The sequence below is a fragment of the Pseudonaja textilis genome, chromosome 1 (assembly GCF_049901715.1).
Source record: "Pseudonaja textilis isolate UNSWEBS1 chromosome 1, rPseTex1.2, whole genome shotgun sequence".
Lineage (NCBI taxonomy): Eukaryota > Metazoa > Chordata > Lepidosauria > Squamata > Elapidae > Pseudonaja > Pseudonaja textilis.
In genome coordinates, this window is record NC_141990.1 from 3,578,392 (window position 1) to 3,600,086 (window position 21,695).

General features: G+C 45.2%; 1 protein-coding gene across 1 annotated transcript in view; it reads left to right on the forward strand.

Annotated features, from left to right (window-relative positions):
• The first annotated feature begins 11,652 nt into the window (after positions 1-11,652).
• The window catches only part of LOC113452934 (transient receptor potential cation channel subfamily V member 2-like), a 32,438-nt gene continuing 22,395 nt past the window's right edge, over positions 11,653-21,695 (forward strand). The window contains exons 1-7 of the mRNA XM_087924494.1: positions 11,653-11,837; positions 13,583-13,817; positions 14,598-14,704; positions 16,446-16,598; positions 17,205-17,345; positions 17,721-18,016; positions 19,438-19,614. Of these exons, the coding sequence (XP_087780620.1) occupies positions 13,648-13,817; positions 14,598-14,704; positions 16,446-16,598; positions 17,205-17,345; positions 17,721-18,016; positions 19,438-19,614 (1,044 nt within the window). The 5' untranslated portion in view covers positions 11,653-11,837; positions 13,583-13,647. The remainder of the gene's footprint in view (positions 11,838-13,582; positions 13,818-14,597; positions 14,705-16,445; positions 16,599-17,204; positions 17,346-17,720; positions 18,017-19,437; positions 19,615-21,695) is intronic.

Genomic DNA, 21,695 nt, shown 5'->3' on the forward strand with positions numbered 1-21,695 from the left:
CACACCAACCTCCAAAACGGAGCTACAAGCTTTCTTGGGACTCCTAAACTTTTATGCATCCTTCTTGCCCCATAAAGCCTCAGTAGCCGAACCCCTACACAGATTACTAGACAAAAAGTCACCGTGGCACTGGGGGCACAAAGAAGACCAGGCGTTTAACGCCGTCAAATCACTACTTACGCCAGAGGCAGTGCTCATCCACCCGACCCCAACCTTCCTTTAGTACTGGCAGCAGACGCATCCCTTTTGGAATTGGGGCGGTCCTAGTCACCGACTCGCCAATGGCGCCGAGGCCCCATCGCTTTTTCTCCAGGACGCTCTCGGCCACGGAGCAAAATTACAGCCAAATAGACAAGGAAGCCCTAGCAGCTGTTGCAGCCGTGAAAAGTTTCACGAATTCCTTTTGGCCACTTCTTCGAACTGGTCACTGACCATAAACCCTCCTGGGCCTACTGGCCGGCGACAAGCAGACACCTCAAGTCCTCTCCCTCGGATGACACGGTGGACGCTTTTTCTAGCGGCCTACTCATACAAACTTATCCACCGCCCGGCAAAACTCTATCCCACGCTGACGCACTCAGTCGCTGCCCCTTACCCGCTCCGGCTGAAGACCCAGCTCCTGTCAATGCCATTTTTGAAATCACCCAGTTGGACCTGCCCATCACCGCCCTTGACATCGCCGCCAAAACCAAGGCAGACCAGACGCCGCCCAGGTGCTCGAGTGGGTGAGGAGGGGTGGCCGGGAGGCAATGTTGATAACAAATTCGCACCCTTTAAGACTCGCATGCAGGAGCTGTCCAGTTTGCAGGGTTGTCTACTGTGGGGTACTCGAGTGATCATTCCGACCTCGCCATGCACTCCGAGTCCTGGAGGGCGCTGCACGAGGGACACCCGGCATTGTGAGAATGGGCGTTGGCACGCAGCTACGTATGGTGGCCGGGTCTAGACGAGGACATTGTCAAGTGGGTAAGTTCCTGCAGCATTTGCCAGGAATCCTCCTGCTCCCCCATCGCCACTCCTACCAGATGGGAGAGCGCCAGCGCCTTGGTCGAGAATCCATATCGATCTGGCCGCCCCGTGCATGGAAAGATGTTCCTAGTGGTCGTGGACGCTTATTCCAAGTGGATAGACATGGCGCAGCTATCCACAACAACCACACTAGCAATCACCAACGTGTTAACGCGCCTGTTCGTTACCCATGGACTACCCGACTCCTTGGTCTCCGATAATGGCCCACAGTTCGCATCAGTAGAATTCAGCCGTTTTGCAGCCAACCTAGGCATTCGCCACATTTTAACAGCCCCATTCCACCCTGCGAGTAATGGGTTGGCTGAAAGGGCCGTCAGGACCACCAAAGAGGCCCTCGCTAGGTTTGGCAGAGATGACTGGCACCACAAACTCTCACGGTTCCTGATGAGCCAGCACTCAACCCCTGTGCAGTCACCAATAAGTCCCCAGCGGAACTTCTGATGGGCCGACGCCTGAGGACTGTATTGGATAGACTGCACCCACAATACTGCCCTGACTCTCCCCTCGCTTCCACTTCAGGGGTTAGACATTTTATGTTACAGGAGCCGATATTCGCCAGGAATTTCGCTGGGGACCCACTTTGATTCCGGGCGAAGTCATCGCCGCCACCGGGCCGAGATCATATAGAGTCAGGCTGGAGGACGGTCGGCCTGGAGGAGACACATAGACCAACTCAGAAGGCGCCTCAGCAACCTCGCAAACAAGGATCCAGAGTCTCCAGTCGAAGGGGAACCGTCCCATCCGCCACCCAGCCACATCGCACCCAGTGACCAGTCTGCGCCAGCGGTCGCCCGGTCAGCCCAAACCCGGACAACAGCGCCCAGAGAGTTGATCAACCGGATCCAACCCACGAGAGTTTGACTCCAGAAACCAACCCGTGGTTTCCAAGGATGTCCAGTCCAGAGAGAGTGTTGGTGACACTATGCCCGCTCAACCGTCACAGACTGATGCCGAACAGTCAGACAATGTTCCCGAGTTGCGCCGCCTCCGGGCGCCAACACAAACCCCCATCTACCTCAAGGACTATGCGTGTTCGCATCTGGGGGAAGGGGTGTTATGTCCTGAGGACTCTAGGAGTTCTCACTCAGGTCCACTCACTTGTGTGGGCGTTATTTCCCCCATTCCCATTGGTCAGTTCTCCACAGCAGCCAGCTATAAAAGCAGGCTGCGGGGTCCAACTGGCCGCTGATTGCTGCGAGCCAGTTCCAGGCTTGGCAAGCACGGTCAGCCCTTTATTTGTAAATAAAGTACTGTTGCACTCATGCTCTGGTTCAGCCTCTCATTGCTCAAACTTAACAGATACCAAATCCTTCACATACAGATATCAAATACTTTACAGAGGCCCAAGGCAGCATATATGTTGTTATAAATGTAGTGTATTCAAATAGAGACTTCTAGGACGATATTCCTATTGGTTAGTTAATGCAATGAAACGATTGGTTAATAACGACAGTGTCGGATTGGCTGCCTAAAGTGGCGGGAAGTTTATGTAAATGCCATTGGTTGTGAGCCACGAGCAGCCGCTATAAAAAGGGCTGCTGCGGCTCGACTGCAGTTGAAGTTACTGGTTACTAATAAAGAGCTGAATTCAACTCCGGTCTTCGAGTCTCTTTACTGGCGACAGAACAATAAAAATATCCCAATAAAGAGGAACACTGACAAACCATAAGCAAGAAATCTTACTTTAAGATCAGAGGTTTATTTCATGAGCAATTTGGAACATGAAAAGCCATCATAACATTACTTATATCAGTAACCCATTGCAATGAGGTCCAGAGATAGTAGCTAACTCCAGAAAGGATTGCTAGTATCAGTGGTCATGATTTGAGATTTACCCCCTTCTTTTATACCTGTCTTCTGAAGCCCACCCAGTAGTATGTAATCTTACTGGATGTACTTCCTTGTCCCTTCATACTGACTAACAATTAACAACCACTTGTAGCAACTCGCTTACCATCTGATACTTTCATTTTCCATTTTTCTCAGTATCCCAGGCATTCAGTGATGCAAAAGAACTCTAAAATTGATTGTGTTGCAATTATGTGTTTTTGCAGAAGCTACAGATAGCAAATACTTTGCTTGCAAAATAAGCTCAGCCTACGCTTTAATATATTGTTAAATTGAGGCCTTCAATTAGGCAGAGGCCTACACCAATTCTAAAGCCCAGTTATGCTTTTCTCACAATGTTACAGAAAATAAATGTATAGCTGAGGCAAATGGCAGAATAACGAGCTTTTACTAATTCTATTATTCCACTATATTATATTCTACTATATCTGCTTACTATTATCATCCTTATTATTGTTTCCCTTCAATAAAAAAATGTTAAAAGTCTCTATATTTTAAAAGACACTGTAAAGAGTGCAGAGAAGAACAAAGATTATTAGGGGACCAGAGGCTAAAACATGTGAAGAATGAATAACCGGAATCTATATATATAAAAGCGAAATATCACTCATGCCATCATCACAAAATCTCCAGAAACATAAAGCTTACAAATCTGTAAATCTGTCACATATGTTCCTCTTGGCTTCTAGGTGTTCACTAAAAAGTTTTTTTGAAATGACCATCAGTGTTATGTCTGGGAGATCGGTCCCGGGTAGATCGATTTGGACAGAGACGCGAGACTCAGAAGTAACATTCAGCTCTTTATTGAGTATACAATTCAGTCCAGGACCTGCGCTCGCGGCTGCCCTTCATATAGGAGCTGTCCGCGGCACAGCGGCCAATAACAGCGCTTTGAATCTCCCGCGATCGGCCAGACCAATCACGGTAGATTCTAAGCGTGCCAATCACGGCCGTTTAGTCGACCAATCCGGTTGCGGCCTGTGAGGGCCAATCAGATTTAAGGGTTTGGAGTACGTTAATACAGAACAATCGGAGCATTAGTATTTCCTATATTATTATTAACACGCTCCCCACCTGAAAGGGAGAGAAGGGGATAAGATAGGAGAGGCCTCTGTGGGTCTAGCCTGAGGAGAAGTGGAGAGGAGAGAATCAATGGGACCATCACGTGCTGCAAGTGTCGGAAGTATGAAGGTTCGTCATAAATCCATTTTTTCATCAACATTGGAACTTGGAACTGTCGCTAAATGAATGGTTGTAAGTGGAGGATAACCTGTAGGATACTTGGCTAGTGAATTTAGAAAATTTGGTCTACATGTTTCTTTAAGCTCAAGGTCTTCTGGACCAGAGAAACGCTGTGGATATAATTTACTTGGACTTCAGTAAGGCATTTGATAAAGTAGACCACAACCTACTACTTGATAAGTAGAAAATTTGGGTGAGACAGCATCCCCATCAGATGGATTCATAACTGGATGACCAACCACACTCAATGTGTAGTCCTCAATGGAACTGCATCTACATGAAGGGAGCTTTGTTTTAGGTCCAGGGCTCTCCAGATACCTTTATCAACGATTTAGATAAATGATTTAACAGATTACCGATTAATAGAGTTGGAAGGGACCATGTAGGTCATTTAGTCCAACCCCGCCCAAGCAGGGGTTGAAAGCCTCCAGTGAGGCAGTCCCCACAACTTCCGAGGGCAACTTCTGTTCCATGGGTTGATGGTTCTCACTGTCAGGGAATTCCTCCTTATTTCTAGGTTGTATCTCTCCTTGATCAGTTTCCATCCGTTATTCCTTGTCTGGCCTTCAGGTGCTGTAGAAAATAGCTTGACCCCCTTCCTCCTCTCTGTGGCAGCCCCTCAAATATTGGAAGTACTCCTCAAATGATAATGTGCCTCCAGAAGTTTTGAATTCTCCAACACCGGGTGTTTTTAAGAAGAGATCGGACAACCATTTGTCTGAAATGGAACAGGGTTTCCCGCCTAATCAGGGGGTTGGACTAGAAGACCTCCAAGGTCCCTTCCAACTCTGTTATTCTATTCTAGTCCATTCTCATGAGCCAGGCCCTCAGATGAAAGCAGCCAGGTGAAGATTATTTTTTCAAATCTCAGATCCAGGCCAATCAAACCAAACATATGAAGAATGGTTGCAGGAAGTGGGTATGTCTAGTTTGATGAAAAGAAGGACTAGAGGAGACATGATAGCAGTCTTCCAATATCTCAGGGGCTGCCCCAAAAAAGAGGGAGTCAAGCTACTCTCCAAAGCCCCTGAAGGCAGGATAAGAGTGGATGGAAACTAATCAAGGAGAGAAGCAACCCGGAACTGAGGAGAAACTTCCTAACAGTGAGGACAAATAACCAACATTTGCACCGAGACAAATTCCTTGTGTGTCCAATCACACTTGGCCAATAAAGCTATTCTATTCTATTCTATTCTATTCTATTCTATTCTATTCTATTCTATTCTATTCCATATTTTCTATTCTATTCTATTCTGTTCTGTTCTATTCTATTCTATTCTATTCTATTCTATTCTATTCTATTCTATTCTATTCTATTCTATTCTATTCTATTCCATATTTTCTATTCTATTCTATTCTATTCTATTCCATATTTTCTATTCTATTCTGTTCTATTCTATTCTATTCCATATTTTCTATTCTATTCTATTCCATATTTTCTATTCTATTCTGTTCTATTATACTCTATTCTATTCCATATTTTCTATTCTATTCTATTCTATTCTATTCTATTCTATTCTATTCTATTCTATTCTATTCTATTCTATTCTATTCTATTCTATTCCATTCCATATTTTCTATTCTATTCTGTTCTATTCTATTCCATATTTTCTATTCTATTCTATTCTATTCTATTCTATTCTATTCTATTCTATTCTATTCTATTCTATTCTATTCTATTCTGTGGAATAGCTTCCCATCTGAAGCTGTGGGTGCTCCATCTCTTGAGATTTTTAAAAAGAGATTAGATTAAGCAGGGGGCTAGACTAGAAGTCTTCCAAGGTCCCAGTTCTATTCTGATTGTTTGATTGATTGATCGATTGATTGAAAGCAAGGAAGTAACTGGCAGCAGAGAGAAAGCAGAGCTGCTTAACTCATTCTTTCCATCGGTCTTCACACAAAAAGAAATTATAGCCCAACCTACCAAAACCTTAACCATAAAAGACAGACTAGAAATAAGAATAGAAAATGGCTGGAGGACACCTATCCGATGTTGATGAATATAAATCACCGAGACTTGATGGATTACATCCCAAAGTTCTAAAGGAGCTGGCAGATGTCATCTCAGAACCACTGTACCATATCTTTCAAAAACCCTGGAGCACAAGGGAACTACCAGAGGGTTGGAAAAGAGCTGATGTGGTTCCCATCTCCCCACCCCTCAAAAAAAAGGTTTGGGGAAACAGACCTGGGGAAAAACAAACCCAGGAAACTGCAGACCAATCAGCCTAACATCTGTACCTGAGAAGATACTGTAAAAAAAACAATAAAAAACAGATCTGTGAAAACCGAGAAACAAATACAGTTATAACTAGTAGCCAGCATGGGTTTATTAAAAATAGATCATGCCAAACCAATCTTATTTCATTCTTTGACAAAGTGATTAAATTAGTAGACCAGCGAAATGCTGTGGGCATAGTATACTTGGACTTCAGCAAGGCGTTTGACAAAGTAGACCACAACTTACTTCTTGGTAAGCTTGAAAAATGTGGGCTGGACAGCATCACCACCAGATGGATTTATAACTGACTGACAAAACATACTCTGTTCTGTATTAACATTCTTGCAATCCTGTGTTCTGATTGGTCCTCTGATACTGCTTGCTGATTGGGCCGTTTGCCCTACTCCGATTGGCTCGTATGGCTACCTGGTGATTGGTCCGTCTGGACGGCGGGAGATCCAAGGAGCCATCATTGGCCGTGAGCCGCGAGCAGCCGCTATAAAAGAGGCTGCCGTGGCTCCGCAATTCGAGCTGATTCTAAGAACTAAATAAAGAGCTGGAAGTCACGCTGGTCTCCAGTCTCTTTTCCCGTGACTTAACATACTCAATGAGTAGTCCTTAATGCGACTACATCTACATGGAGGGAAGAAAGAAGTGGGGTACCACAAGGATCTGTCTTAGGCCCAGTACTCTTCAATATCTTCATAAATGACTTAGATGAGGGAATAGAAGGGGAACACATCGAATCTGCGGATGATACCAAGCTAAAACTGAAAGAGCCAACACCACTGAAGTCAAGCTCACTCTTCAAAAAGATCTTGACAGACTTGAACAATGAGCCCTATCCAACTAAATTAAATTTAACGTGGAGATAAGCAAGGTTTTACACCTGGGTAGGGAAACCAAAGGTACGAGTACAGATTAGGTGAAACCGGGCTCAGAGACAGTTACTGTGAGAGGGGCCTTAGAGTCCTAGCGGACGATCACTTGAAGATGAGCCAGGCTTGTGGGGCCGTAATACAACGGTAATACAATTCTTAGTGGTATAAACAGAAGCATAGAATCAAAATCATATGAAGTATTAGCGCTGCTTTATAAAAACCTTAGTAAGGCCACACCTGGAATACTGCATCCAATTTTAGTCACCGCATTGCAAAAAGACTTTGGAAAAAGGGCAAAGGAGAACAACTAAGGTGATGGAAGGCCTGGAGACTAAAACATATGAAGTTGCAGGAATTGTGTATGGCCGGTTTAAAGAAAAAAAACTATGGGAGACATGATAGCAGTCTTCCAGTATCTGAAGGGCTGTCACAAAGAGAAGTGGGTCAACTTATTTTCAAAAGCAGCAGAGGGCAGGACAAGAAACAATGGATGGAAACGAATCAAGGAGAGAAGCAACCTGGAATTAAGGAGAAACTTCCTAACAGTGAGGACAATTAACCAGTGGAACAGCTGGCCACCAGAAGTTGTAGGTGCAGTCACTTGTTTGAAATGGAGTAAGGTCTTCTGGTTAAAGAACTAGCGGTTGGACTAGAAGACCCCCTCCCCAAGGTCCTTTCAAGCTCATATTCTCTTCCTTCCTTCCTTCCTTCCTTCCTTCCTTCCTTCCTTCCTTCCTTCCTTCCTTCCTTCCTTCCTTCCTTCCTTGTTGCCTTCTTCTCACTTGCCTCCTCCTTCCTCTTCATGTTGGTTCTTCTGCCCAAGAAGAAAACCCTACACCATTCCAGACAAATGGTAGTCCAATCTCTTCTTGAAATCCTCCAGTGTTGAAGCACTCATAACGCCTAAAGGCGAGCCATTCTACTGATTAATTGTTCTAACAATCAGGATATTCCTCCTTAGTTCTAGGTTGCTTCTCTCCTTGATTAATTTCCATCCGTTGCTTCTTCTCCTGCCTGCAGCCCCTCAAATATTGGAAGACTGCTATCATGTCACCCCTAGTCCTTCTCTTCATTGGACTAGACATATCCAATTCCTGCAACCGTTCTTCATATGTTTCAGTCTTCAATCCCCTATTATCTTGGTTGCTCTTCTCTGCACTCTTTCCAGAGTCTCAACATCAGACCTGGAAGAACTGGAAGAAAACTGAGGAAGACAATGGAGAAGGCGTTGGACCCTGCTGATCCAAGAATTAGAGCTACAGAACAATCATTTGGAGGAAGACAGTGAAGATCTCCATAAGGACATCACCATTAGGTCACCAGCCAAGAAGCCTTCTTCAGAGATGATGAGGCAGCCCAGAAATTGACCTTGAAGTGAAATTGACCTTGTGTCAAAATCTGAAATGTCCTTTCTGAGTCTGGATTATAGGAAGCAGACCTTCTTGTCTAGAAAAGCCACCTCAGCCAACTGAAGAAGGAAGTCATCGCTCTTCGGAAAGGAAGATAAACCAAAAGGAAGCATCTCAAAGTTCTGCAGAAGCAGCAGGAGATCTTAATTCTTGGGACTTGACCCAGAGAACTAGACGCCAATGAACTCACTGTCTCCTGAAAGAGTGGACAACAGGCTGGTGGGGGTGGCTGAGAAGAGGTCAAAGACAAGGAAGGTTCTGCATTGGTTGTGGATGGCTTCAAAGTTCTGATGATGTTGCTTTTTGGCTCCTTTCTATTCCTTGGTTTTTTGGCATATACTCATTTTTCCAATCCGTAAATAATTGCCAATACAATTTTGGCACTCCTAAGCAACCAGTGCATCACCTCTATTCCTTCTTTTCATTAAACTAGACCTACCCAGTTCCTGCAACCGTTCTTCATATGTTTTAGCCTCCAGTCCCCATGTCATCTTTGTTGCTCTTCTCTGCACCCTTTCCAGAGTCTCAACATCAAATCAGCAGGAGACCTGTCTTCACCAGGCCACCATGGAAGACCTGCAGAAAACTGAGGAAGACAATGGAGAAGGTGACCGCCATGGCGATCCAAGAATTAGAGCTAAAGACAGTGAATATCTCCACAAGGAGGTCACCATTAGGTCACCACTCAAGCAGTCCTCTTTGGAGATGAGAAGGCAGCCCAGGAAATGACCCTGAAGCGATGCAGAACCTTCTGTCAACATTTGAAAAGTCCCCCCTGAGTCTGGATGACGTGAAGCAGAACTTTGTGTCTAGGATTCATGACTTCAGAGGAAGTCATCGCTCTTCAGAGAGAAAGAGAAACCAAAAGGAAGCACCTCAAAGTTCTGCAGAAGCAGCAGGAGATCTTAGTTCTCGGGATTGACCCAGAGAACCAGATGCCAATGAGCTCACTGTCTCCGGAAAGAGTGGACAACAGGCTGGTGCGGGTGGCTGAGAAGAGGTCAAAGACAAGGAAGGTTCTGCATTGGTTGTGGATGGCTTCAAAGTTCTGATGATGTTGCTTGGGTTTTTGGCATATACTCATTTTTCCAATCCGTAAATAATTGCCGATACAATTTTGGCACTCCTAAGTAGCCATTGTATCACCCCTATTCCTTCTTTTCATTAAACTAGATTATACCCAGTTCCTGCAACCGTTCTTCACATGTTTTAGCCTCCAGTCCCCATATCATCTTTGTTGCTCTTCTCTGCACTCTTTCTAGAGCCTCCACATCTTTTTTACACCGTGGCAACCAAAACTGGAGGCCATATTCCAGGTGTGGCCTTACCAAGGCCTTATAAAGTGGCATTAACACTTCATGTGATCTTAACAGATTTAACAGATAATCAGAGTTGGAAGGGATCTTGTAGGTCATCTAGTCCAACCCCCCGCCCAAGCAGGAGACCCTACACCATTTCTGACAAATGGCAGTCCAATCTCTTCTTGAAAGTCTCAACTGATGGCGCTCCCACAATTTCCGAGGGCAACTTCTGTTCCATGGGTTGATGGTTCTCCCTGTCAGAAAATTTCTCCTTATTTCCAGGTTGAATCTCTCCTTGGTCAGTTTCCATCCATTATTCCTTGTCTGGCCTTCAGGTGCTTTAGAAAATAGCTTGACCCTCTTCCTCCTCTCTGGGGCAGACCCTCATGTATTGGAAGACCACTATCATGTCTCCCTTGGTCCATCTCTTTACTAGACTAGCCAAGCCCAGTTCCTGCAACCGTTCGTTGTATGTTTTAACCTCCAGTCTGCTAATCATCCTGGTTGCTCTTCTCTGTACTTTTTCTAGAGTCTTTTTTATCATGTGGTGATCAAAACTGGATGCAGGACTCTAGGTGTGGTCTTACTAAGGCTTTATAGAGTGGTAATAGTACCTCCCTTGATCTTGATGGTATCTCTCTTTTAATACAATTTAGGATTGCATTGGCTGTTTTGGCTGCTGCTGCACATGGCTGGCTCATATTTAGCTGGTTGTCCACTAAGACTCCAAGATCCCTCTCCCAGTTCTTGCTATTGAGCCTGGTTTCACCCACTCTATATGTGTACTTTTGGTTTTTCTTGCCTAAGTCTAGGGCTTTACTTTTCTCTACATTGAATTTCATTTTGTTGGATAGGGCCCAGGGTTCTAGTCTGTCAAGATCCCTCTGGATCTTGAGCCTATCTTCTTGGGCGTTAGCTATTCCTGCCAGCTTAGTATCATCTACAGATTTGGTAAGTTCCACTCCTATTCCCTCATCTAAGTTGTTAATGAAGATATTGAAGAGTACTGGGCCTAAGACTGAACCTTGTGGCACCCCACTGCTTACTTCCCTCCATGTAGACTTAGACCCATTAAGGACTACTCGTTGAGTACGGTTTGCCAGCCAGTTGCGAGTCCATCTGATGCTGGTGCTATCTATTCCACTTTTTTCTAGCTTACTAAAAAATAGGTTATGGTCTACTTTGTCAAATGCCTTGCTGAAATCTAAATATATTATGTCCACAGTATTTTTGCTGGTCTATTAATTTAGTCACTGTGTTGAAGAATGAAATAAGATTCTATCCCTCTGTTTATGCAGCCTAGAATTGTGTTGGCTTTTGCGGCAGCTGCTCATATTTAAAAGAGTGTCCACTAGGACTCCAAGATGCCTCTCACAGCCACTACTATTGAGCCAGGTACCACCTATATTATACCTGTTCATTTGGTCTTCAGAGATCGGACAGCCACTTGTCTGAAATGGTATAGGATCTCCTACTTGAGCAGGGGTTGGACTAGATGACCTCTAGTCCAATAAGAGATAGCCTGTTACAAGTATTGGGGTGCTGTTTTTCTGCTTTAGACACAGTGATTAAATGCACAAAGGTCAGAAATTGTTCTTGGTTCCTCTGAACAAAAAAGCTGACTTGAAGAAATGCCACACCTCACGGTTGTGTGTCTGATTTGACTTCTCAAATGTGAGAACTCTGACCACTTCCTCCTTTTTAGGGTTATAACAGTTACAACATCCTAGCTGGCAGAGATACTTGAGGCTTCTCTACTCCGATTGGAATCCCCGCTCTTCCTACGTGCCACAGAGCGATTGTATTGGGGTTGCGGGCCAAAGATCCTTTCGAAACCGATCGCTGAAGATCCCTACGAAGGATTCTAGAGATCTGGGACAATTAAGCATTGTGAAAAACAACCTCAGTGAGTATCTCCTACCCATCCTAAAATAAAACAATGGGGCTGGTGAATGAGATGAGTTTGGAGCGTGCACAGAAGGCCATAACAGACTTGCAGTTTCATTTTCGATCAGAGGCACTGAAGGCTTATTTTTACTTTGCTACTAATGGGAATATTCATGTTAATAGTAAGGGACGTGGTGGCTCAGTGGCTAAGAAGCCAAGCTTGTTGATCAGAAAGGTTGGCAGTTCAGCGGTTCGAATCCCTAGCGCTGCGTAATGGAGTAAGCTCCCGTTATTTGTCCCAGCTTCTGCCAACCTAGCAGTTCGAAAGCATGTAAAAATGCAAGTAGAAAAATAGGCACCACTTTGGTGGGAAGGGAACAGCGCTCCGTGCGCCTTCGGCATTTAGTCATGCTGGCCACACGACCACGGAGACGTCTTCGGACAGCGCTGGCTCTTTGGCTTTGTAACGAAGAGGAGCACTCACCCCCTAGAGCCGGAAACGACTAGCACGTATGTGCGAGGGGAACCTTTCCTTTTACTAATCGGATGTTTTTCATTTAACATATTTAACAAAGAAGTAGGTATTCAGCAGCTTCTGACCAGTTCTGGAGAACCGGTAACGGAAATTTGGAGTAGTTTGGAGAACCGGCAAATACCACCTCTGACTGGAGCTTTTATAGTATCCTTCCCCTGCCACGCCCACCAAGCCACGCCGACAAGAACTAGTAGTAAAAAAATTTGAATCCCACCACTGATTTAACAGATTGTTGGAAGGGACCTTGTAAGTCATCCAATCCAACCCACCCAAGCAGGAGACCCTACACCATTTCTGACAGGTGCCAGTCCAGTCTCTTCTTGAAAACTTCCAGTGATGAAGCTCCCACAACTTCTGAAGGCAACTTCTGTTCCAGTGGTTGATGGTTCTCCCTGTCAGAAAATTCCTCCTTATTTCTAGGTTGAATCTCTCCTTGTTCAGTTTCCATCCATGATTCCTTCTCTGGCCTTCGGGTGCTTTGGAAAATAGCTTGACCCCTTCCTCTTCTCGGGAGTAGCCCCTCAAGTATTGGAAGGCTGCTCTCCTGTCTCCCCTGGTCCTTCTCTTCCCTAGACTAGCCAGGCCCGGTTCCTGCAACCGTTCATTGTAAATGTTTTAGCATAATCATCGTGGTTGCTCTTCTCTGCACTCTTTCCAGAGTCTCAACATCTTTTTTATAGAATAGTGACCAAAACTGGATGCAGTACTCTTGCTGTGGTCTTACTAACGCTTTATAGAGTGGTATTCAGAGGTGGTACTCAGCAGGTTCTGGAGAACCGGTAGTGGAAATTTTGAGTAGTTTGGAGAACTGGTAGCAGAAATTTTTGAGTGGTTCGGAAGACCACCTGTGACTGGTCCAGCCCTCATCTATTCTCTGCCTCCCAAGTCCCAGCTGATTGGCGGGGTCTTCTTTGGTTGCCCTGCACAGGAGAACGGAGCTGGAAAGCAGGTTAGTGGGGTGGGGAGGGAATGGGATTTTGCAGTAACCTTCCCCTGCCAGGCCCACCAAGCCATGCCACGCCCACCAAGCCCTATCCACAGAACTGGTCATAAAAAATTTTTGAATCCCACCACTGGTGGTATTAGTACTTCTGTTGATCTTGATTGTACCCCTGTATGGCTTTTGGGGGCTGCCACCACACACTATTGGTTCATATTTAATCAGTTGTCCGCTAAAACTCCAAGATCCTCGTAGGCCAAGCTCTTCCCCACAACCCTCCCTTATGCAGTTCTTCCAGCCCTTTGGGACCAGCCCTTGGCCCGCCTGCCACTCCACGGTCACCCTGTCAGGAAGATGATGAAATGCGCCTGTGTCCAGGAGATGGATGATAGTCTTGGAGAGGATCCGAACTCGGCCCTGAAGGGGTCAGCCGGAGAGGAGCATGAACCGCCAACCTTGAAGACTCCTCTCCTGAAGAAAGCCCCTCCCTGGACGAATCCGAAAAATGAGGCAGGAGCCGTCAGGTAAGTCCTTATCACCGACACCGGTGAGAATTACTTTGCAGAATTTCCCCACCAGAAAGAACTTTGCATGGATTTCTGTCAACGGATTATAGGTTGATTTGTGGTCCTTTTCGGGAGTCTTTAAACAATGCACAAGCACCTTCCCCCTTCTATTTTCCCCACAACAACAACCCTCCTGTGGGTTGGGCTGAGAGAGAGAGAGAGAGAGAGGGACTGGCCGAAAATCACCCAACCAGCTTTCGTGCCTAAGGCAGGACTAGAACTCACCATCGCCCGGCGATTGGCCCAACCTATTCTTAAGTTTATTAACCTATTACTAACCTTCCAACTCTATTAATGTATGTTCTTTGAACCGGCTTTCCTGGCTGAGGCAGGACTAGAACTCACTGTCTCCTAGAGATTGGCCCAAAGTCACCCAGCCAGCTTTCGTGCTTAATGCAGGACTAGAAAATCACCGTCTTCTGGTGATTGAGCCAAAGGCACCTAGCTGGTTTTCCTGGCTGAGCAGCAGGACTAGAACTCACTGTCTCCTAGTGATTGGCCCAAAAGCACCCAGCCAACTTTCATGACTAAGGCGGAACTAGTACTCACCCTTTCTCGTTAATTGACTCAAAGGCACCCCGCTAACTTTCATGGCTAAGGCAGGACTAGAACTCACCATCTCCTGGTATTTAGCCCAAAGTCACCAGCTGGACAGTAGACCGAAGGACTGAATTCCACTTGGACCCTTTTCCTTTCCTTTCTCTTCTGCAATCCGGATGATCCCGATCGCTTCGACAGGGACCATATTTTTAAAGCCGTGGCCGAGGGAGATCCTGAACAGCTCGACGGCCTGAGCGATTATCTGCAGAGAACGCGCACCTTTCTCTCCGACACTGAATATACAGGTAGACCGCTTACCCTTTCTTGCCGACTCTCACATCAGCATAAAACCAAGGCAAGCCTCATAGAACTGCCCCTAGAAGGGAATATTTGCAGCTCAGAGTTGAACTGGGGGTGGGTGGGTTATCAATCAGAAAACAGCTGGAAAGGACCTTGGGAGATCATCTAGTCCAACCCCCTGCTCAAGCGCCTATAATATCATTTCAGACAAGTGACCATCCAATCTCTTCTTAAAAACCTTTTAAGGTTTTGAGCAGCCACAACTTCTGGTGGCCAGCTGTTCCACTGGTTAATTGCCCTCATTGTCAAGTTTCTCCTTCATTCCAGGTTGCTTCTCTCCTTGGTTGGTTTCCATCCACTGTTTCTTGACTTGCCTTCTGGGGCTTTGGAAAATAAGTTGACCCCCTTAATGTTGGAACACGCTGCTGTTATGTACCTGTTGTGGTCCTCTGGCAGCCTGTGCAGACGGCAGTGGAATCGGACAATGGGGAGGAACATGATCCAGTCCTGGAGTCTGGGGAGGACTGGGACGAGGGTGCTGCGTCCGATAACAGAGATGGGGCCAGGGTCATCTGGGAGTTATGTCCTGACTCCGGAGCCTCCAGAATCTGACAGCAGCTAGGAGGAGGATCAGGGGGAGCCTGTTCCCAGTGCGCGTGTGCGCAGAGCTGCCAGAAGGCAAGAGCAGTTAAGACAAAAGGGGCAACTCGGGAGTAAGGCTTGGAGATGATTGGCCCCTTCCATAAGACATAAAGGAGGAACAAAGGGACAGGAGCTTTTGCAGGAAGCAACTTTGTTCGCTGTGTTCAGATTAAGCCTTGAAGCTTTGTGTGGACTTTGTACTCCGTTTGGCTTTTAATAATTCATTTGGCACTCTAGTTGTTGGCAGCAATTCAAAGGAGAGAAAGGTGGGTGCTTATCTCGAGGGACTGTTTGGGACTCATTACAGGCTGGGAATGAAAATAATTCTCAGCGTTGAAATTAAAAAGAGAGTTGTTTGGACTAAGCGTGTGATTAATTACGATCCCGCGAAACCTTGGTCAGAACAGTACCTCCCAAGTCCTTCTAGACTAGCCAAACCCAATTCCTACAACTGTTCTTCATGTGTTTTAGCCTCCCAGGCCTATTAATCATCTTAGCTGCTCTTCTTTGCAGTTTTTCTAAAGTCTCGACCTGTTTTGTAATGTTCATTTGGAGCACCCGAAAAAACCATCCCACGGGTGCAAAATTACAGAATGCCTCTGTCTGCTACTGGTTTGGGCTGTAGCTGTGCCCCCTGCCCAGATCCTGCTGGGCCTTGGGTGGGCTAAGATCTGGTAGCCCAAATGTCCTCCAAAGATGTTAGAAGCAACGGGTGCTTCCATTTCTATATGTTCTCCAAAATTCCTCAACTAGATTGCTGAGCCCTTTACAGAGGGATGACACTGGACTATAGTTCCCATGCTCCTGAGCGCTTGATCATGCTGCCTGGGTGGTGGGAGAAGCAACTTACTTAACCACATCTGGAAAGTATCCAGGTGGGAAAAGTGAACTTAGTGAAGCGTTTCTCCGCTTTGGCCTCTTGAAGATGGGCGGACTTCAACTTCCAGAATTCCCCAGCCAGCTTTGCTCCTAATTCCAGGATTCTGGGAGTTGAAGTCCGCCCATCTTCAGGCGGCCAAAGCGGAGAAACCCTACTTTAGGACGATGGAAGGTGGGGCAGGCATCACCCAAGCCTCCTTCCCCTGGACAACTTCTTTCTTCCAGATGAGATGACGGGCAAGACCTGTTTGATGAAGGCCCTGCTCAATTTGAAAGACGGGAAGAATCCAACCATCCCTGTGCTCTTGATGATAGACGAGAAGACCAAGAACCCCAACCCTTTGGTCAACACCGCTTGCACCGACAGCTACTATGAAGGTAAGGCTTCTTCTTGCAACATTGAGGGTGGAGGACTCTGTTTTCTAGGGTGGGGTGGCTGGAAGGAGATCTTCAGTTTGGATAGGTTGGAACTAACTTACTTCCTTCCTTCCTTCCTTCCTTCCTTCCTTCCTTCCTTCCTTCCTTCCTTCCTTCCTTCCTTCCTCTTTCTGAAACCCAGCAGAGTTTAGCCCAGCCAGATCATCATCTCCTCCTCCTCCTCCTCCTCTCTCTAAGGGAATGTTTATTTATTTCTTCAATTTTCACGCCCTCCCCCAATGTTGACATAACAAACACGTGTGCCTTTCTGAATAGGCAGCCAAGAATGTAGTCATAAAAGCCAAAATGGCCGCCACCATCCCAGGAGACCTTAAAGGGACGGTTCTCTTCTCATTTTTGGAAACCGATCCCATGCTTGGAAATTAAGGGGAACGGCTGCATTAGTGGTTCAGTTAAAAAACAACAACGGAGCTTTTTCAGGGAAACAAGAAAACAGGTGTATCTTTGACAGTGGCTGCCATCTTGATTGTTTTGACCAAACTGTGTGGACACCTCTGATAAACCCTTCCATTTTTATCCGGTGCTGTTTTTCCACCATCTCTGCAGGACAAACAGCCCTCCACATCGCCATCGAGAAGAGGAACTACAAATTTGTGAAGCTCCTGGTAAAGAACGGGGCTGATGTCCATGCCAAGGCTTCTGGTTTTTTGTTCCAAAAGGACCGAAAAGAAGCCCACTTTTATTTCGGTATGTCAGCGGGACAAATGTTGTGGGTGCATTTCGACTTTTTAACCACCCCTGCAGGTATCCTTGTTTTCATCGGCAAAGGGGATTTGATATCCTCCCTCTCTGGGAGACACTGCAGATCAGAAGTGGCCAACCAGGGGTATTTGAAGGCCAGAAGACTTAAAGACCTGTGAACTTCAACCTTGGCCACTAGAAGACCTGCTGCCTGGGGAATTCTGGGAGTTGAAGTCCACAAGACTTAAAGCCTGTGGATTTCAACTTGAAGGCTGGCTGCCTGGGGAATTCTGGGAGTTGAAGTCCACAGGTCTTCAAGTGGCCAAGGTTGGACACCTAGATGTTCAATGCAACCTTGGCCAATCGTCTTCTCTCTTCCAGGTGAACTTCCTCTCTCCTTGGCCGCTTGTACCAACCAGCCAGAGGTGGTCATGTACCTCCTGGATAACCGTCACAACAAGGCCAAGCTGACCGAACAGGATTCCATGGGCAACACCGTCCTCCATGCGCTGGTGATGGTGGCCAACAACACGGAGAAGAACACCAAGATCGTGGTCAACATGGACAGGATCCTAATGAAAGGGGCCAAGATGGACCCTCCCTCCAAGTTGGAAGTGATTAAAAATGGGGAACAGTTGACCCCTTTAACGCTGGCTGTCAAGACTGGGAAAGTCGAGGTAGTCACCCTCTTTGCCACGATACATAGTCCTCGACTTACAACCATTCATTTAGTGATGCTTCCAAGTTACAACGGCATTAGAAAAAAGTGATTTTTCACATAATTGCTCCTCTGACTTGGCATTTTTAAGATGGGTGGACTTCAACTCCCAGAATTCCCCCGCCAGTCTTGCGTGAAGTACAGGTAGTCCTCGACACGACGCCCCGAATTTATGTGGCTAAGTGAGACATGTGTTAAGCGAATTTTGCCCATGACCTTTCTCGCCACAACTGTTAAGTGAATCACTGCAGTGGTTGAGTTAGTAACACGGTCATTAATTGATTCTGGCTTTTGACTTTGCTTGTCGCAAAAGGGAATGACGTGACGCTGGGACACTGCAACTGTCATAAATATGAGTCAGTTGCCAAGTGTCTGAAGTTTGATCTCCTGACCAGGGGGATGCTGCAACGGTCCTAAGTGCGAAAAACGGTCCTAAGTCCCTTTTTTTAGTGCCGTTGTAACTTTGAACGGTCACTAAATGAACAGTTGTAGCTCAAGGACTACCTGTATTTACATGACTGCCGTATACTGTGGTCTGTGTAATGTCAGTGTCAGGACTCCCAACAAACCCACCCCCATTGAAATCGTAAGTTTCTAGCCACATCTTTCAAGAGTAAAAAAAAAAATGATTTATTAGGAACGCCCATGTTGACATTAGCTGGGTGCAGCCGACACTAAAATACACCACACATTTCCCCCTTGACCCTGGTCTTCCCCCCACCCCACCCCCTGGATGTATATTCTCCAATGGGACACATCCATAGCCAAGAGTCATCAATCATGCTCTACCAGTAGTAATCTTTCGCGCCAACAGCTTCGGCCACCTAGCAATTATCTGAAGCATGTAAGGAATGCACTGCTTTCCCCCATTCCCTTTCTGCTGGCAACTAAAAATACCAAAGGAGTATTTTTTTTTTTAGTTGACAGTCAGCTTGACTTCATTATGGGTGCACCCAACTTCTTGGAGACAGACTAGAAAAAAGGAGAAATGGACATAGATGCAGGAGGTTTATTATTATTGTTGTTGTTATTTTTATTATTATTTTATGAATCATGTTTAATTGCATTTAAATTATCGATGCAAATACTGTAATTATAATTACTTTGTAATATTATTGTTCATATTGATAACAATGATGTTAATATTAAATAATAATATAATTAATAGTATTATTACCGATATTAGTTATAGTTAATAGTAGCATTATTAAGGATTAATTAAAAGGTCAGGTCCAAAGCGAATCATGTTTGTGCTGAGGTTTTCTGGATTGCATAGCTTAGTTATCAGGCGTGACTTCAAGAAGGTCAGAAATGTCCAGACGATGGACGGACCCACCCAAGACACTCCTGTTACCAACTCAACCGTTTTGGTCTCTCCAGATCCTCAGGCACATGCTCCAGAGAGACATGAAGGAACGCAAATTCCACCACCTTTCGCGCAAGCTCATCGAGTGGACCTATGGCCCCATCCAGAGCTCCCTCTACGATCTGACCTCCATCGACAGCTGTGAGGAGAACTCAATGATGGAGACCCTGGCCTACAACAGCGACGTTCCAGTTAGTAGATCCAGTCAAGGATTTTTCTTCTCAGGATCTTCTCGGCCCTGCGATTCTTTCATTAAGCGCCATCTCCTCCTTCTTCTCCACTTCTCCGCACCCCTTCCGCCTCTTCCTCCTTTTCTTCCTTTTCCTCCTCTTTTATATTCTTTTTTTTTTAATTTGTCAATTGCTTATATAAGCAAAAACATAGCTATGAATACATGGATAAATATAAGAAAAATAAAAAATATATAAAACAAACAATAGGACACGGATGGTAGGCACGTTGGTGTGCTTATGCACGCCCCCTACAGACCTCTTAGGAATGGGGTGAGGTCAATAGTAGACAATCTAAGGTTAAAGTTTTTGGGGTTTGGGGAAGAAACCACAGAGTCAGGTAGAGTATTCCAGACATTGACCACTCTGTTGCTGAAGTCATATTTCCTGCAATCAAGTTTGGTGCGGTTAACCTTGTATCTATTGTTTGCTCTTGTGTTGTTATGGTTGAAGCTGAAGTATTCATTTGCAGGTAGGACATTGCAATGTATGATTTTATATACTATACTTAGATCGGACTGAAGGCGGCGTAGTTCTAGGTTTTCTAGGTGTAGAACTTCGAGTCTGGTGGCATAAGGTATTCTACAACGAGTAGAGGAGTGGAGAACTCTTCTTGTGAAATATTTCTGGACTTTCTCAACTGTGTTAATATCAGATACGTAATGTGGGTTCCAGACTGATGAGCTGTATTCGAGTATTGGTCTAGCAAATGTTTTGTATGCTCTAGTTAGTAGTGTGATATTACCAAAGAAAAAGCTATGTAGGATTAGGTTAACAACTCTTAATGCCTTTTTGGCTATGTAGTTGCAGTGGGCTCTAGCACTTAGGTCATTAGAGATGAGTACTCCAAGATCCTTGACAGAATTTGGATCATCAACAAGGTCTTGACTATTCAGCTTGTATTTTATTTTCTGATTTTTTTTGCCAATATATAGGACAGAGCATTTATTTGTTGAGATTTGAAGCTGCCATTTGTTTGACCATTCTGATACATAGTCAAGGTCTTTTTGAAGGGTAGTAGTATTGTCTCTGGTATTGAATAGCTTTACATCATCAGCGAAGAGAACACAGTTGCTCTTAATATGATCATAGAGGTCATTTATGTAGAGTATGAAGAGAGTTGGTCCTAGAACACTGCCTTGGGGACACGTTGGGGGGACAGTGTTGACAGGTACAGAATTTGATAGGACGCTCCCAATTTTGACCATTTGTTGTCTGTTTGACAGGAATGCTTCTATCCAGTTATGTAGGTGTCCAGAGATACCATAAGATTTTAGTTTTAGGAGTAGTTTGTCGTGTACCACTGAATCAAAGGCTTTACAGAAGTCTATGTAGATTGCGTCTATTGCTTTGCCCTGATCGAGTTGTGTAGTCCATATGTTTTTGCAGTGCAAGAGTTGCAGATTGCACGATAGTTTTTTCCTGAAAGCAAATCGTTTATTGGAGAGTAGGTTGTTTGTCTCTAAGTGGAGGATAATGGATTGGTTAATAATTGCTTCCATGACTTTACAGGTGACGCAGCATAAGGAGATTGGTCTGTAATTTTCAACTAGGCTGGGGTCACCCTTTTTGAAGATGGGGATGACCCTGGCTTGTGACCATAGTTTTGGCAAGGAGCTGGTCCTGAAAGATTTTTCGAAGATTATGCTTAGAGGTTCGGCTATGGCAGTGGATAGCTTTTTAAAGAAGTAGGCACATATCCCGTCCGGTCCAATAGATAGATGGTTTTAGATTGCGTAGTGCTTTTACAACATTGTCTTCTGTAAGATCGATATGTATTAGATCATTGTAGTTGTCTGTGGTTCGATTAGGAAATACTGGGCATGATCCATTGCTGTTTACAAATACTGAGCTGAAGAATGTGTTAAAGAGGTTGGCTTTAATGGTGTCATCGTTGCAGTCTTTACCATTAGGTCCTTTCAGGGGTGGGATGGACCTTGAGTCTTTTAGTTTGTTGTTTACAAAATTGTAGAAAGCCCGGGTGGAATTGGTGCGTAGAAGGTTTTCTTCTTGTTTAATGTGATAATTGGTGCATTCAGTCT